The sequence below is a fragment of the Aulonocara stuartgranti genome, assembly GCF_965226115.1.
Source record: "Aulonocara stuartgranti genome assembly, chromosome: 10".
NCBI lineage: Eukaryota > Metazoa > Chordata > Actinopteri > Cichliformes > Cichlidae > Aulonocara > Aulonocara stuartgranti.
In genome coordinates this window covers 24,221,377-24,235,819 of record NC_138946.1, presented here as the reverse complement: position 1 = coordinate 24,235,819, position 14,443 = coordinate 24,221,377, and the positions used below count along the sequence as shown (strand labels likewise).

Here is a 14,443-nt window from a genome sequence, read left to right as displayed (position 1 = left end):
CTTCAGCAAGAGATAAATACTGACACGTATAAATTCCAACAAGCATATATTATAGTTTTTTCTTTTTAAATACTTCACTTACATCAATAAAATGAAAATGGCTACATCTGCAGTAGTAGAGTATTGGACTAACTGTGCAAAATGAATATATATATTTAAAATATATGGAAGTATTTAAACTTGTACTCCAGAAAATAAACTTCAGTGCACCCGTTTGTTTCTGTTGATAGTTGAACTGATATGTGCAGCAAGAAACTAACAGTGACATGAACTGGAGTGCCTACTACCACAGTGTTGCAGACTATCCTGACAATCATGCACTCCCCAACAGAGCCATCCCCCAGCAGCAGGGCGCAAAAAGAAATCGACTCACGACCTACAAACTCTCCAGATTCTGAGCGAGCTTTTGTGAGACCTGCTGGAACTAGCTCAGTCCACACAGTCCCCACCCCACAACATAAGGATCCAAAGGGTCTGTGCCAAGCACCACAGCAAGGTGTGGGGGTCTTTACAATATTAGAGTCTGAATGTGGTGGTTGATCAGTGAACTCCTGCTCTTTTGGGGTGGCTTATATGAGGGGGGAATTGTGACACAGGCTAAAATGAATCCAGTGTGAATTTCGTGCTGTAAACTTCTGTATTACTCTCTGTTGTAGTAAAATACCTCTATATTAGTCTTTGGGAAGTCACAGCACAACGAGCCACTTTACAACATCCGCCATTTTGACTTAAGGAATGAAGCAAGCAGCGCACGTAATTTCCAATATTTTCTGACAGCAGTCACACTGAGCCAACACAATATGCTATCTCTTAAACATATGTGTAAGATTTTATTGTGGATAACGTCCAGCTATCCTTCCTGACATCAAACCAACGTTGGCGCGATTTTATTTATTTATTATTTCAACAATGTAAGTTTCCCTGTGGCAGATCAGACACATGCATGTACTGTCTTTATAGAACAAAAATAGGAACCTAGGTTTGCTGTATATTTTTATATTTATTATTGCGTTTTTCTTCTTTTAAAAACACAGCTTCGTAGATACTGACAGTGCAACAACGTAAATAATTAATTTAGTCTTTCAGTGTTCTCAGATGACTTGCTCACTGGTGCCCTCTGCTGTGCCTCTGACTGAATTGCTCTCTATTGCAGTTTTAAAAGGGAACTTTAATTTATTACTCAAATTACCAACTGATGAGTTAAATACAATAAAAGTAAAGTAAAAAAAAACAGAATACACTAAAAAGAAAATCACGAATGTTGAAAAAAAAACCTTTGATAGCGGAAGTGGAGATCAGTGAGTGTGTTACTTTTAAATTAGACACCAAAAAAAAAAAAATTTAACTGACCGACAAGGCGTTTATATAGCAGTTAGTCAGCATAAATTGACATGATAGATACTGATAATAATTATGTGTGAACACGTATGTTTTATTTTCAGGGGGAAGAAAAAGTAAAGCTAAAAGAGGATGTCCCGTAAAGCGGAAGTCGAGCACTTCCCGTAGACGAGAGAACGCGCCAATACGATTTTCCGGTTTGCGGGAAGAGGGGCAGCAGCATGGCATCCGAAAGCAGCATGGCTAACGTTAACGGTCGGGAGAGCACGTCCCTGAACGGGGAGCCGGTCGTTAAGCGACCGCGGGAGGGTGTCCCGCAGGAGCACCCACTCAGGACTCCGAAGGAGCCGCAGAACAAAGTGACCGTCGTGCTCGGAGCGCAGTGGGGAGACGAAGGAAAAGGCAAAGTAGTGGACTTACTCGCCATGGATGCGGATATTGTGTGCAGGTGCCAGGTACCAAGCTACGCTGTCGATCTTTTGTCACCTTTTACCCTTAAACACACCACTTCTTACACTTTTCTTGGGCTTGTTGTGAATATAACGCGGGGCTATGGAGAGCCTCGTCACCGTTTAGCTGCAGTTAAATATTCATGACCGACGTCAACAACCTTGGCTGACCTCCCCGGATGTAGAGCTGCTGTGGCGCTAACGAGCACTACTACCTAAGTACTGTCGTTTGTAATCTAATGTGGTGCTTCGAAATCCATACAGTTTTACAGAGTTAGACAAATGACCGTGAACATGACATTATATAATGGAATGACGCACCTACGAATAAAAGTGCTATTGTTTACTTTGTTAAAGCCACACAGCGCCTACAGGAACAGGAGCTTTTAACCCTTTGTTCACACTGAACATGTTTTACCACAACACAACATTGTGTCGGTCTTATGCTGTGAGCAGGTTATGGATGTTATGTTGTGTTCACAGGGAGGAAACAATGCAGGTCACACCGTGGTTGTGGATTCTGTGGAGTACGACTTCCATCTGCTGCCCAGTGGGGTGCTCAACAAGAAGGCCATCTCATTCATTGGTAAGGGCGAGCCTTGAGTTTTGAAAGTCTCGCTGATGGTGAAGCGTGATGAAGATGCTATAACGCATTAATAATCACCTTTATCAGAGTGAACGTCATACGCAGACAGGCAGACAGTCTTATCAGTCCGTCTGTTTCACGCTGTTAAGGACATTACCCAGATCCTGTGTTATTAAGGCTCGTCTAGATAATAAAAAGACCTCCTAGTCAGTGCAGTTTTACAGCCACAGGAATTAAACCATGTACAGTGTGCTGTTGTGCTTCATTCCTCATCTCTTTATTGTATGTTTTGTTTGGATGTCATGCTTTTAATAGCTTTTGTTTCCAGTAGGCTTACTGTAAAAACAGGAAACTGGGAGAGGGGTGCACTGAGATGTCATCCAAACAAAAGCTGAGGGAAAACATGAGCAGTTTGTTTCCCACACTGGAACACTTGATGCTAAAGTGTATAAGATGAGTTATACGAGGCTTGTTAAAAGTTCAGTTTCACCTTACAGGTAACGGAGTGGTGATACACCTGCCGGGACTGTTTGAGGAGGCCGAAAAGAATCTGCGTAAAGGCAAAGGTACAGTGTCACAGCATAAAGGATCATTTCAGGGTAGATTTACCCCCCCCCCCCCAAAAAAAAAAAAGATATTTGTATTATTAAAACAAAACTGGGACGTATTGTAAAATGGCATTATATAATATTTAAAAAATAAATAAATAAGAGTGAGACGAACCCTTATATATCTTTGTTTTTGGATTTATTTTGGATTTGAAACGGTGAGATGGTGTTGTGTAATATTAAAAACAACATTGTACTAATTAACTTGCTTATTTCACAACCAGCTATGTTAATTAGTAACATTTCTGGCTATAAAAACTGCTTCCCAGAGTGATTTTTTTATTTTTTTGTAACATTTGCCAGTTTTCAAAATTGTAGATACACAAGGAATGCCATCATTTGATAATAAGCTGATATCTGTGATGGTATGAGTATCTCTCCCTATTTAATGCTGAATAAGATCAGCATTAAATGAGATTTCTCAGGAAAGGCCTTGGATGTTGAAGCAAGATGCTGCAAAAGCACATGCTGCATGTATTCCAGCAGCATGGCTTTCGTATCAAGAGGCTGGGAGATAAAACTGGCCTTCCTAACAGATCTGAAAACATTTAGAGCTTATTGAAATTAGGAGGCTCCAAACTGGCTGACAGCGTTTCAGAAATAGTGCAGTGAACATGTGTGTTGAATGTCTTCTGACTGTATTGAAAGAGTGTTTGCACCACAACTACAGTGGGGCAAAAAAAGTATTTAGTCAGCCACCGATTGTGCAAGTTCCCCCACCTAAAATGATGACAGAGGTCAGTAATTTGCACCAGAGGTACACTTCAACTGTGAGAGACAGAATGTGAAAAAAAAAAAATCAATGAATCCACATGGTAGGATTTGTAAAGAATTTATTCGTAAATCAGGGTGGAAAATAAGTATTTGGTCAATAACAAAAATACAACTCAATACTTTGTAACATAACCTTTGTTGGCAATAACAGAGGTCAAACGTTTACTATAGGTCTTTACCAGGTTTGCACACACAGTAGCTGGTATTTTGGCCCATTCCTCCATGCAGATCTTCTCGAGAGCAGTGATGTTTTGGGGCTGTCGCCGAGCAACACGGACTTTCAACTCCCGCCACAGATTTTCTATGGGGTTGAGGTCTGGAGACTGGCTAGGCCACTCCAGGACTTTCAAATGCTTCTTACGGAGCCACTCCTTTGTTGCCCGGGCGGTGTGTTTTGGATCATTGTCATGTTGGAAGACCCAGCCTCGTTTCATCTTCAAAGTTCTCACTGATGGAAGGAGGTTTTGGCTCAAAATCTCACGATACATGGCCCCATTCATTCTGTCCTTAACACGGATCAGTCGTCCTGTCCCCTTGGCAGAAAAACAGCCCCATAGCATGATGTTTCCACCCCCATGCTTCACAGTAGGTATGGTGTTCTTGGGATGCAACTCAGTATTCTTCTTCCTCCAAACACGACGAGTTGAGTTTATACCAAAAAGTTCTACTTTGGTTTCATCTGACCACATGACATTCTCCCAATCCTCTGCTGTATCATCCATGTGCTCTCTGGCAAACTTCAGACGGGCCTGGACATGCACTGGCTTCAGCAGCGGAACACGTCTGGCACTGCGGGATTTGATTCCCTGCCGTTGTAGTGTGTTACTGATGGTGACCTTTGTTACTTTGGTCCCAGCTCTCTGCAGGTCATTCACCAGGTCCCCCCGTGTGGTTCTGGGATCTTTGCTCACCGTTCTCATGATCATTTTGACCCCACGGGATGAGATCTTGCGTGGAGCCCCAGATCGAGGGAGATTATCAGTGGTCTTGTATGTCTTCCATTTTCTGATGATTGCTCCCACAGTTGATTTTTTCACACCAACCTGCTTGCCTATTGTAGATTCACTCTTCCCAGTCTGGTGCAGGTCTACAATACTTTTCCTGGTGTCCTTCGAAAGCTCTTTGGTCTTGGCCATGGCAGAGTTTGGAGTCTGACTGTTTGAGGCTGTGGACAGGTGTCTTTTATACAGATGATGAGTTCAAACAGGTGCCATTCATACAGGTAACGAGTGGGGGACAGAAAAGCTTCTTACAGAAGACGTTACAGGTCTGTGAGAGCCAGAGATTTTCCTTGTTTGAGGTGACCAAATACTTATTTTCCACCCTGATTTACGAATAAATTCTTTACAAATCCTACCATGTGAATTCATGGATTTTTTTTTCACATTCTGTCTCTCACAGTTGAAGTGTACCTCTGGTGCAAATTACTGACCTCTGTCATCATTTTAAGTGGGGGAACTTGCACAATCGGTGGCTGACTAAATACTTTTTTGCCCCACTGTATAAAACAAGAGTAAAACAGTTTCTCGACTAACTCCAGCTCCAGCAAATAGTCTTTTCCTTTGCATCTCTATGATGATTAAACTGGATAAAACTGAACAATGTTTGGAACTGTAAATCTGTCATGACAGTCACAAATTTGGGTTTGTGTGCTATTACGATAAATACTCAGGTGTTCAAAAGGCTCAAGGAATGTGTGAAATCCTTCAAAACAGTTTGTCACACCAGACTGAGTCATTTTCACCCTTCCTTAATATTTGGAAATGCTCTAAGGCAAATGAGGAAGAACGGCTGTCCAAAATCCGGTCAAATTGTAAACAAGCATTGTTTCATTATATAAATCATCAGATATTTATTTTACAGGGACTGCAGTCTGCCCACTGCAGAGGAAGGGGAGAAGAGGTGTGCTGCAATATGAAGATGCATAAAAGTGCAGCAACATATATGCCAGTTCTTCTTTAGTTACACTGCAAGGAAGAACAAAAGAAATAAATAAAAAAAAGAAAGAAAGAAATAGTGCAGTGGGTGTCCTCAGTTCACCAATACCCCTTTTCCACTAGTACCTTCTCAGCTCGACTCATTTTCCATTACAATTGAGTACCACTTAATGTGCGGGGAGTCGTTATAGCAACGTAACCGAGAGTCTCGTGATGTCATTTATATGTGACACGAATGCCACAACAAAGGAGCACGTGGAGGCGATGGTATACCTGCTGCTCAGTCTGTGGTTTTTTTGTCACGCTCTGTGATCAGTGTTCTTCTGTGTAACCATTTCACTTGTTGTCAGGTTTCAAAAATGACAGTTTTGATTTTCATTAAGGAGACACTCTCATGACTCTGATGCCACTTACTAGCCAGTTGGTGGCGTGCAGCCTGATGTCACAATTTCGGATTGTCTCAGATTGCTTGGAAACTCCGGCCAAGCAGGTACTAAAAAAGTACCTGGCACCTAATGGAAAACCCTGAAAACAGATCGGACCCGAGTAGGTTCGAGTGGAAAAGGCCTATAAAGTTTACTGAGTGTTAAACGAAGATGTGAGACAGTAAAGTGGTAACCATGCTCTTGTCTCGCCTCTCACTCTCAACATTTAACATCTCACTAGTTCAGTGGTTTTATGCTTTTCATGAAGCAAATGTTTATTAGTCTGTGTGTGTGTGTGCACACGCATCAATAATAATGCAGAAGAAGAGAAAAAAGATGCTTCCTGCAGTAAAAACATTGCACCACGTGAATCGTTGTTTCCTGTGCAGGATTACAAGGATGGGAGGAAAGATTAAAGATTTCAGATCGCGCCCACATCGGTGAGTAAGAGTTTCTCCTCAAAGTTTTGAGTAACACACGTGTTCTTATTGACAGTCCCGTTTGTCCTCCTGTAGTGTTCAACTTCCATCAAGCTGTTGATGGAATCCAGGAGCAGCAGAGGCAGCAGCAAGAAGGGAAAAAGTAAATCAAATATTTTATGACTGTTAATAATAGCATGCAGTATAACAGCATTAAAGACTGGGGATGACTTTGTGTTTAGTGTGCACTTCCTAATAGACTTTGTTGTGTTTATTCGTGCTCCAGTTTAGGGACCACTAAGAAGGGCATCGGTCCTGCCTACTCCTCGAAAGCTGCCCGGAACGGTCTGCGAGTCTGTGACCTCGTCTCAGATTTCAAAGTTTTTGAGGAGAAGTAAGCGCTTTGTTTTTTCTCTACCTCATGTTGCACAGTCTTATCACCTCACCATAACGTGATAATGTGGCCGCCGACAGGAACGCTGTTTAAGTGATTTTGAATCATAGATTGGTCAGATGGCAAGTTTAGGCATACATTTTAAGGATTTTAAAAAAATGGAACATCTCACAGACAAAACATGAGGTGTTATAACACATTAGTCCAGTTATTGTCAGTTTATGCAATCTCCTACCAGCAGGTGGCAGCACCCATCTATGGAAAACAGCTGAAAAAGCTTTTATGGAAACCTTATGTAACGTAGTCGTTCTCTCCTGTGTGTCAGGTTAAAACTCTAATCAGTGGAAGCACAGCTGCATAAAGACAGGCTCCACATAAACATGCATTAACGTGTCTAACTAATAATCTGTCCTGCTCGTCATGGTTTGCAGGTTTCGCATGCTGGCGGAACATTTTCGCACCATGTACCCAAACCTTAATGTCGACATCGACAGCGAACTGCAACAGTTGAAGGTGAGATCTGCTTATCACATAGAGGTATTTCATGGTATTATATGGCTCAGGTGTTGGTGTTGGGCCTACATCACAAGAGGAAAAATCACAGGTGTAAAGGTTAATGATGGCTGAATTTCATTTAGCTGCCTGTGTTACTGGGAGTTCTTATATTCATTGTATTCATAGCAGGAAAAACACAGGTGATGTTAACAGGGGTAAGGCTAAGATAGTGGACCTATACCTGTAGTCTGACTATCTTAGCATGTACCGTGCCTGAGTCCCGTCCAGTTTGTTTGATTAGTGTGATAGCTGCATAACATCTTTGTGCATGGCTGTGAGCAGAGTAGCCCCACTCCTCTGCTGTTTAAACCTTTTGTTGTGAGGGTCAACTTATTCAAAGAAAATCAGCTTACAGAGACCGTCTGACCCGACCTCTGTAAACTTTCATCTATCCACAGTTCAGTTTTTTGTTGTCATGCTGTGGCCAGTTTCGATCAGGGAGGGGATGTCAGGGTTTCAGCCATGTTTGCTGGACTTTCATGTATCTGAGAAAAATGATTTCTAATGACAGCACTATAAACGGATTATTTACTTAGTAGTATAGGTAAGTCTTATAGATTTTCATCAAGTGATATTTTTGTGTGTGTTCTCAGGAATACACAGAGAGACTGCGTCCTCTGGTAACTGACGGGGTGTACTTCATGCACAGAGCTCTTACTGGACCCAGTAAGAAAATCCTGGTGGAGGGAGCCAACGCTGCTCTCCTGGATATTGACTTTGGTGAGCATCTACAGGTTTTTAAATATTTGAGTTGAGATGATGGACGTGTTGTGTTTTGTTTGTTTTGTTGCTTCCTCACATTAACAGGTGTTTTTCTGTTCAGGCACGTATCCTTTCGTGACATCTTCTAACTGCACCGTTGGAGGCGTATGCACTGGACTCGGGGTGCCTCCGTCCTATGTTGGCCGAGTGTACGGCGTTGTCAAAGCTTACACCACCCGTGTGGGTGTTGGTGCGTTTCCAACAGAACAGGATAACGTGAGTAAAAAGACACAAATTGGTTTTTTTTGTGCTTTAAAAAAAATCCTAGTTACTTCCTGCAGTTTCTACTGTGTGTCCAATATGGACTGTAACATCATCAGTTGCTCAGCCTCTGTGGTCAGCTGCCAACCTGATGTTACAGACGCATGATTGTGGCCAAACTTACGTCAATTCAGATCCCCCAGATTACAGCAAATCCCCGGTACTGTAGAGAGCATGACAGTGGAGTGTGCATGCAGGTGTTACTAGAGATGAATATATGTTTATCTGACTTTCTGTACAAAGTAAAGTTATTAGAGCAAGCAGTATTGGTGTGATTGCCTCTTGAAATCAAGGAATATGCTTCCCATTTATTTATTGTTTTTTTCCCCTCTTTAAACTGACTTTGTGTGTCTCTTTCTTGCTCCGCAGGAGACCGGGAATCTGTTACAGAGTAGAGGCAGAGAGTTCGGTGTGACCACGGGCAGAAGGCGGCGTTGTGGTTGGCTGGACCTGATTTTGGTCAGATATGCCCACATGGTCAATGGCTTCTCTGCGTAAGGAACATTCAAACGATTTCAGAATATTTCCCTCGCTGGCTGATGTAATTACTGGCATCGTTGCTATGTTTAGAAGCAAGTTTCACCATGTGCTCTTTGTGTTGTGATCAAAGCTGAACACAAATTCTTTCTGCAGAATTGCTCTGACGAAGCTGGACATTTTGGACACGCTGCCTGAGATTAAAGTGGCCGTGGCATATAAGGTTAATGGACAACCTCTGCCAAGTTTTCCAGGTAGGATGTTCCCAGGTTTTCTAGATCTGTAGAAAAATGGTATAAATGCAACGGTTCGAAAGAACAGTTTGAGCCCAGTTTAGAGCTTAAAGTCAGGATTTAGTGTTTCTGTGACTCAGTAACTTCTGAAACAAGTGTCACAACAATGTGAAAAGATGTGAGGATGTACACATTCTTCAGAATAGTGCTATCCTTATACATTTGAGTCTAACAGTTGATCGCGTGACATTTTGAAGTCTTTGATTGTTTATGGCTGGTCAGTTATCCAGACCCCTCCACCCAGACAATCACAAACACAACTGTGCTCCATAAAAGGAAGTTGAGATTGATTCCTGACTTCACACAGGATTTGAACAATGCTCTCTGAGGTGGCTGCTCTCTGCTTACATCCATCGTGCCTGTATCTCACATCTCGCTTGTTATTCACCTGATCTGCTGCTGTGGCCCTTAGCAGGCTACATTTGCACATTTCCTACTCAGACCACTTAAACAACAATATGCTGAAAAGTTATTATAGATTTTTCTTTTCTTCTTCTTTTTGTTAGAGATGCCTAGAAACATGTTGCCTACTCCAGCTTTATTGACAGAAATATAATTACTGAAAAGAATCTGGTTTCATGTGAATGGGGGGGGGGGGGTCTTTATTTCACATGGGTCAGCTTTTTTTTTTTTCCCAGCAGGAAGTGCAACATCCTGAGTTTGTCAAAATCTGTTCAGACGCAGCTTTATCGTCTTCATCTCTCTGTTTGTACTGCCAAATAGAAGAAGTTGAATCATGAAGTTAATGAATCAGAAGGGTCTCCTCTGTTTAAAATGGCACCAGAGCTGCACAAAAACAGCACGTTATCATTTCTTTTTGCTCAGTGGGTTTTTGTGGGCCGGTGCGCTGGATTTCCCAGGACCGATTTTTCTCTGAACGATGCTTCTTTTGCAGCAAACATGGACGTTTTGACACAAGTGAAAGTGGAATACGAAACGTTGCCCGGCTGGTGCTGCAGCACGGAGACGGCTCGGAGTTTCGAGGAGCTTCCGGTGCAGGCTCAAAATTATATTCGGTTCATCGAGGACTTCCTGCAAGTGCCAGGTTTGTAAAGAGATACTTTAGTTTAATGGGGATGGAAACTGCAGCCAACGTCTTTGTTCGCTTTGCCAAAACCTGCCAATCGAATTTTGGTCCCTGCGTCTTCTCATTTCAGTGAAGTGGGTCGGAGTCGGCAAGTCCAGGGAGAGCATCATCAAACTGTTTTGATCTCTCCGTCTTCTGCTTCCCCCGCCTCCCCCCTGCAGTCCTCGACACCAGCTCAGATGATACCTTGAGGTTTTCATAGGTTTACCAGAAGAGTTTAAAATGCACACTCTACCCGGTAGGAATACTTTACCAGCAAAGGTACCTGTGAAGCCTTTCAGTTGCTGCTTGTCCAACACATCCACGGTAATTCTTCAGATATAATTTATGCATTCCACCGATTCTACGTATTAATGAGGGTCTTGATTTTTAAAAAGCTTGTACAAAAAAGTCAATTATTCTTGAAGCCATTCCTCAGTATATTTTTAACATTGGAGGCTAATTTAGCTCATTTGACATCTGTTCACCATGCAGTTATTTTTTTACCTGTAGAGCCACTGATGAACAGGTGTGGAAGCCGTTTGTATTTAAAAGGTTATTTTCCGACTTTGTTATTAGAGGGTGAGCCATGTTGTGGTTGTGAACTTTTCTATTGAGCAATTTTAGATCACTTTACAAGACCAGACATGAATCAATCTCATTAAGTTTGTAACATGCGCTCTATGGGGATTGTTGGAATGGACGTATTGCTTTGAAACAATTGTTAATAAAAGAAAAAAAAAGCATAAATTGACACTAAGCAACTTTAGTTGAAGACATTTTCACATCCACACACAGATTTGCTACGTTAGTTGATCATTTTATGTATTTGGTCCATCTTGTATGATGCTTACTCAACTTGCTATTAAATAAAAGTCAACAAAAGGAAACCCTGATATTTAGAGAGTCTTCTTCTTTCCTAATGCAGTGAATTGTTTTCTGGAAGCATGTTTTATTCCAAAAAACCTGCTCTGGACAGATCTCAGTATTCCTGATGGTTTTAGCAGACTGAGAGACGAAAGGAGGCTCAGTCTATCAGCAGCTTCATGCATTTTTCAGTCCGCTGTCACCCTGAAGTATTTTTTCTCTCAATCTTTCTTGGTTTGCACCCTCTTTAAGTTGACTTCCTCTAGAGTTTAAAAGCTTTTCAGAACGTGGAGGTATTAGATTAGAGTATAAAGTGGATTCTTTTGCCAATCGATAAGAGGTGTAACTGTACTGGGGCTTCCCAGATATTCAGACTTTCTAATGGGTTAAAGGCCCTGAACAGGCACACAGGTGTTCTCTGCTGCTCATTGGACATCTCAGGATGATGATGGGGTGTTTGTTGGTGGGAAATTAAATGATTAAAGTGTGTAAACTTAATATCTTGTATCAAAACTAGTAAGACGGATGGGGAGATGCAACAACCCACAATTGATTTTGCCATTAAGAGCAGCTTAACTTTAAATACTGAATCACCAGGTTTCTGATGTTTGTGTTTATTTATTTTTTTCAAGTCTTGTTGTTGTTGTAACTTTAAACTTTACAATTACAAAATATTTCCTTTTTTGGTTGGGTTTACTGCTGAACCATCGGGCCGTGCCCCGCCCAACCCTAAAGGTGCCTCCACATAATAAGTGAAATTTCTTGTTGAAAACACTGGACATTGAAGGCTCTGGTTGCCTACATAATCCTCTAACCAATGAACTACCAGGTCATATGTCAGTGGGATTCTGTTCTCTCATTGGTCGTCATTTCAGTGACGACCAACAGTAATCTCAACTATTTTTTTGTTTTCTTTTTAAATAGCTAAATGTCATTTCCTTTCTATGGCCTCTGATCACCATGGCACTGTGGATCGCTACCAGTGTGGATGCAGCTATAAGAGAAACCCACCATATAATGTTACCTACCAGTCCAGTGCCAGGGTGTGGTGTTAGACTCAGTCTGCATGTCAGCTGCATTGCATAGCATTGCCTATATCTCCATATGGCACCACAAAATTATCTGGTTCAAAGTTGGACACACTGGTCACACTGTGGTCCATGCCTTTGGGAGGGGCAAAAATAAATTCACCAAATCACCCCAAATTTTTCCTACCGAACACCACAAAATAGTTTTGAATTCAGTGTAGTCTTGTGCTCTTATTGGCTCAACAATTTCATTATAAATTTATGCAGTTAATTATGAATTTGTTGGAGTGATTGTTTCAGATTTCACTGCTTTGTTTTCTATTATACTTAAACCCATAACAATATGTTAAATACTTAACTTCACAAGCTGGTAAAGGATGAATTCCTGAACCACAGTTTACAATCGGTACATAAAAGTACACGAAGACTTGATTTCTTGATGCTGCTATAAAAAATGAAAAACATCAGTCTGTTGCTGATGTTTGTCCTACTTCTGCACGTTGGAAGTGCATCTTCCCTTAAATTACTAAAATTGCAAACGTCTGCTAATCAGTCAATTTCCAGTCTAAGAAGTCCCTGCATCATCAAAAATGCCAGAAAGTGAGCTTGCAGTAGATGCAAGGAGGCTTAATTGAAAATAAAGTGCTCATAATAGCAGCGTAGTCCTCCTCCTTTCTGCCCCCTTCCCCTCCCTCTCTTTTGTTTACCACCACCTTCCTTTTACATGTAATTGGGAGCACATTTTACATCAGGTCAGTCAGTTTGAGCGTTTGTTGCCTCCAATGTTTGTGCCTGGTTCCTGCTTCCACTTCTCCCGCTGGATGGACCTTTAATGAATTCACCTTCAGATTACCAGATCACACATATAACTGAAAGGACACTTATAAGCACTGGTCAGCGAGAAGTAAGTAACTTATTCGCATGATGACTTTAACTATGAGAAATAACATGAATTGTTATGAATTTTTGATTCCTGCGTAACTTCTCAGAGGAGTATATTTTGGGAGTGCTTTTTCCGTCACTCCCTAAAGTTAAAAAAAAGCTTTTCCAGGTATGATTTATGCAGGAGGTACATTTTAGGGGAGCAACTCCTGATTTTCGCAGAACTCTGTTTACCACTGAATTCTGCATCTGCATTTCTTTCCCCTTTCCTGTAAACCCACTTCTTACTCCGTGCTGTCATGATTTATGCAGTTGGAGTAATAAGACACCTGTTTCACTGCAGTTGGACTGTGTTCAGATTTTGAAAGAACGAGACAGCAGCTCTCACGCAGATTGAATTGAGGAGCTAAACGCATTTAACAGTTTATTTGGCGAGTGCGCGTAATAAATCCAGTGTTGTTGCTCAGCACGCACAGATCGAGTACAAAGTATCTGCAGGAAAAGATGGAGACAGACTTGTCAAGCTTATCTCACTTAGCATAAACTCCTTAGACAAATGCATCTGAATACATAACATAATGCACTTGTCTAAGGAATTGCTATCATGCTGTAATATATACTCACATCCTTTTGTCGCTTAAACTGATAACCCAGCTGGACTAAGGTGTTACTTAGTGTGCTTTTAGTAATCGCTGATTAACATTGATTCATATATTACACCGAACTTTCTTATCAGTAACATGTACATCCTACAAAACTAGTAAAAAGGTGGTGCGCAGTGTAAAATGTAAATGAATCCAGGAACTTTAATTTTAAAAATTGCACATTAAAGATACTCTAAAATGTTGCCTTGCAATTTATTTTGTTTAATATATTCTGAATAGTGTTTGTTTAAGTTACAGTTCATCCTCTGGGTTGGTTTGCTCGTTAGACATAGGTATTATTATAGATGTAATAACATGTAATAACAATTTTTTACCAAATAAACAAAAACTAATGATACATTCTTTTACATTTTTATTTTATTTCAGTTTTCCAAGTATTTGAAAATCATTTGAATTTAAAAGTTTTCAAAAGTCTTATTTTTATTGTTATATCTGTGAGCTAAGATATTTTTTTTTACATCTAGTTGTAGTTTTTAGTTTAGTTTTAGGCAACTGTAATATCATTGGAATTAGGTTTTTCTGCATCTACTGCACTGTTTAAGAGCCATAATTGCGTGCATTTGCATGCATGGCAGGAGTAACCTGCACATCTGTGAAGGCACCAGATTCTCTGCGTGTTTGGCAAAAATCTAAAGCCATTCCCATTAAGTTGCGATA

General features: G+C 41.0%; 1 protein-coding gene across 1 annotated transcript; it reads left to right on the top strand.

Annotated features, from left to right (window-relative positions):
* Positions 1-1,498: 1,498 nt before the first annotated feature.
* adssl (adenylosuccinate synthase, like) lies at positions 1,499-11,234 on the top strand. Its single transcript, XM_082549833.1, has 13 exons — positions 1,499-1,793; positions 2,271-2,373; positions 2,871-2,939; positions 6,507-6,557; positions 6,633-6,699; positions 6,823-6,930; positions 7,362-7,443; positions 8,079-8,205; positions 8,309-8,463; positions 8,878-9,002; positions 9,142-9,239; positions 10,174-10,323; positions 10,436-11,234. The coding sequence occupies exons 1-13, from the start codon at positions 1,560-1,562 to the stop codon at positions 10,486-10,488; spliced, it is 1,422 nt and encodes a 473-aa protein (XP_082405959.1). The 5' UTR covers positions 1,499-1,559; the 3' UTR covers positions 10,489-11,234.
* The last annotated feature ends 3,209 nt before the right edge of the window (positions 11,235-14,443 follow it).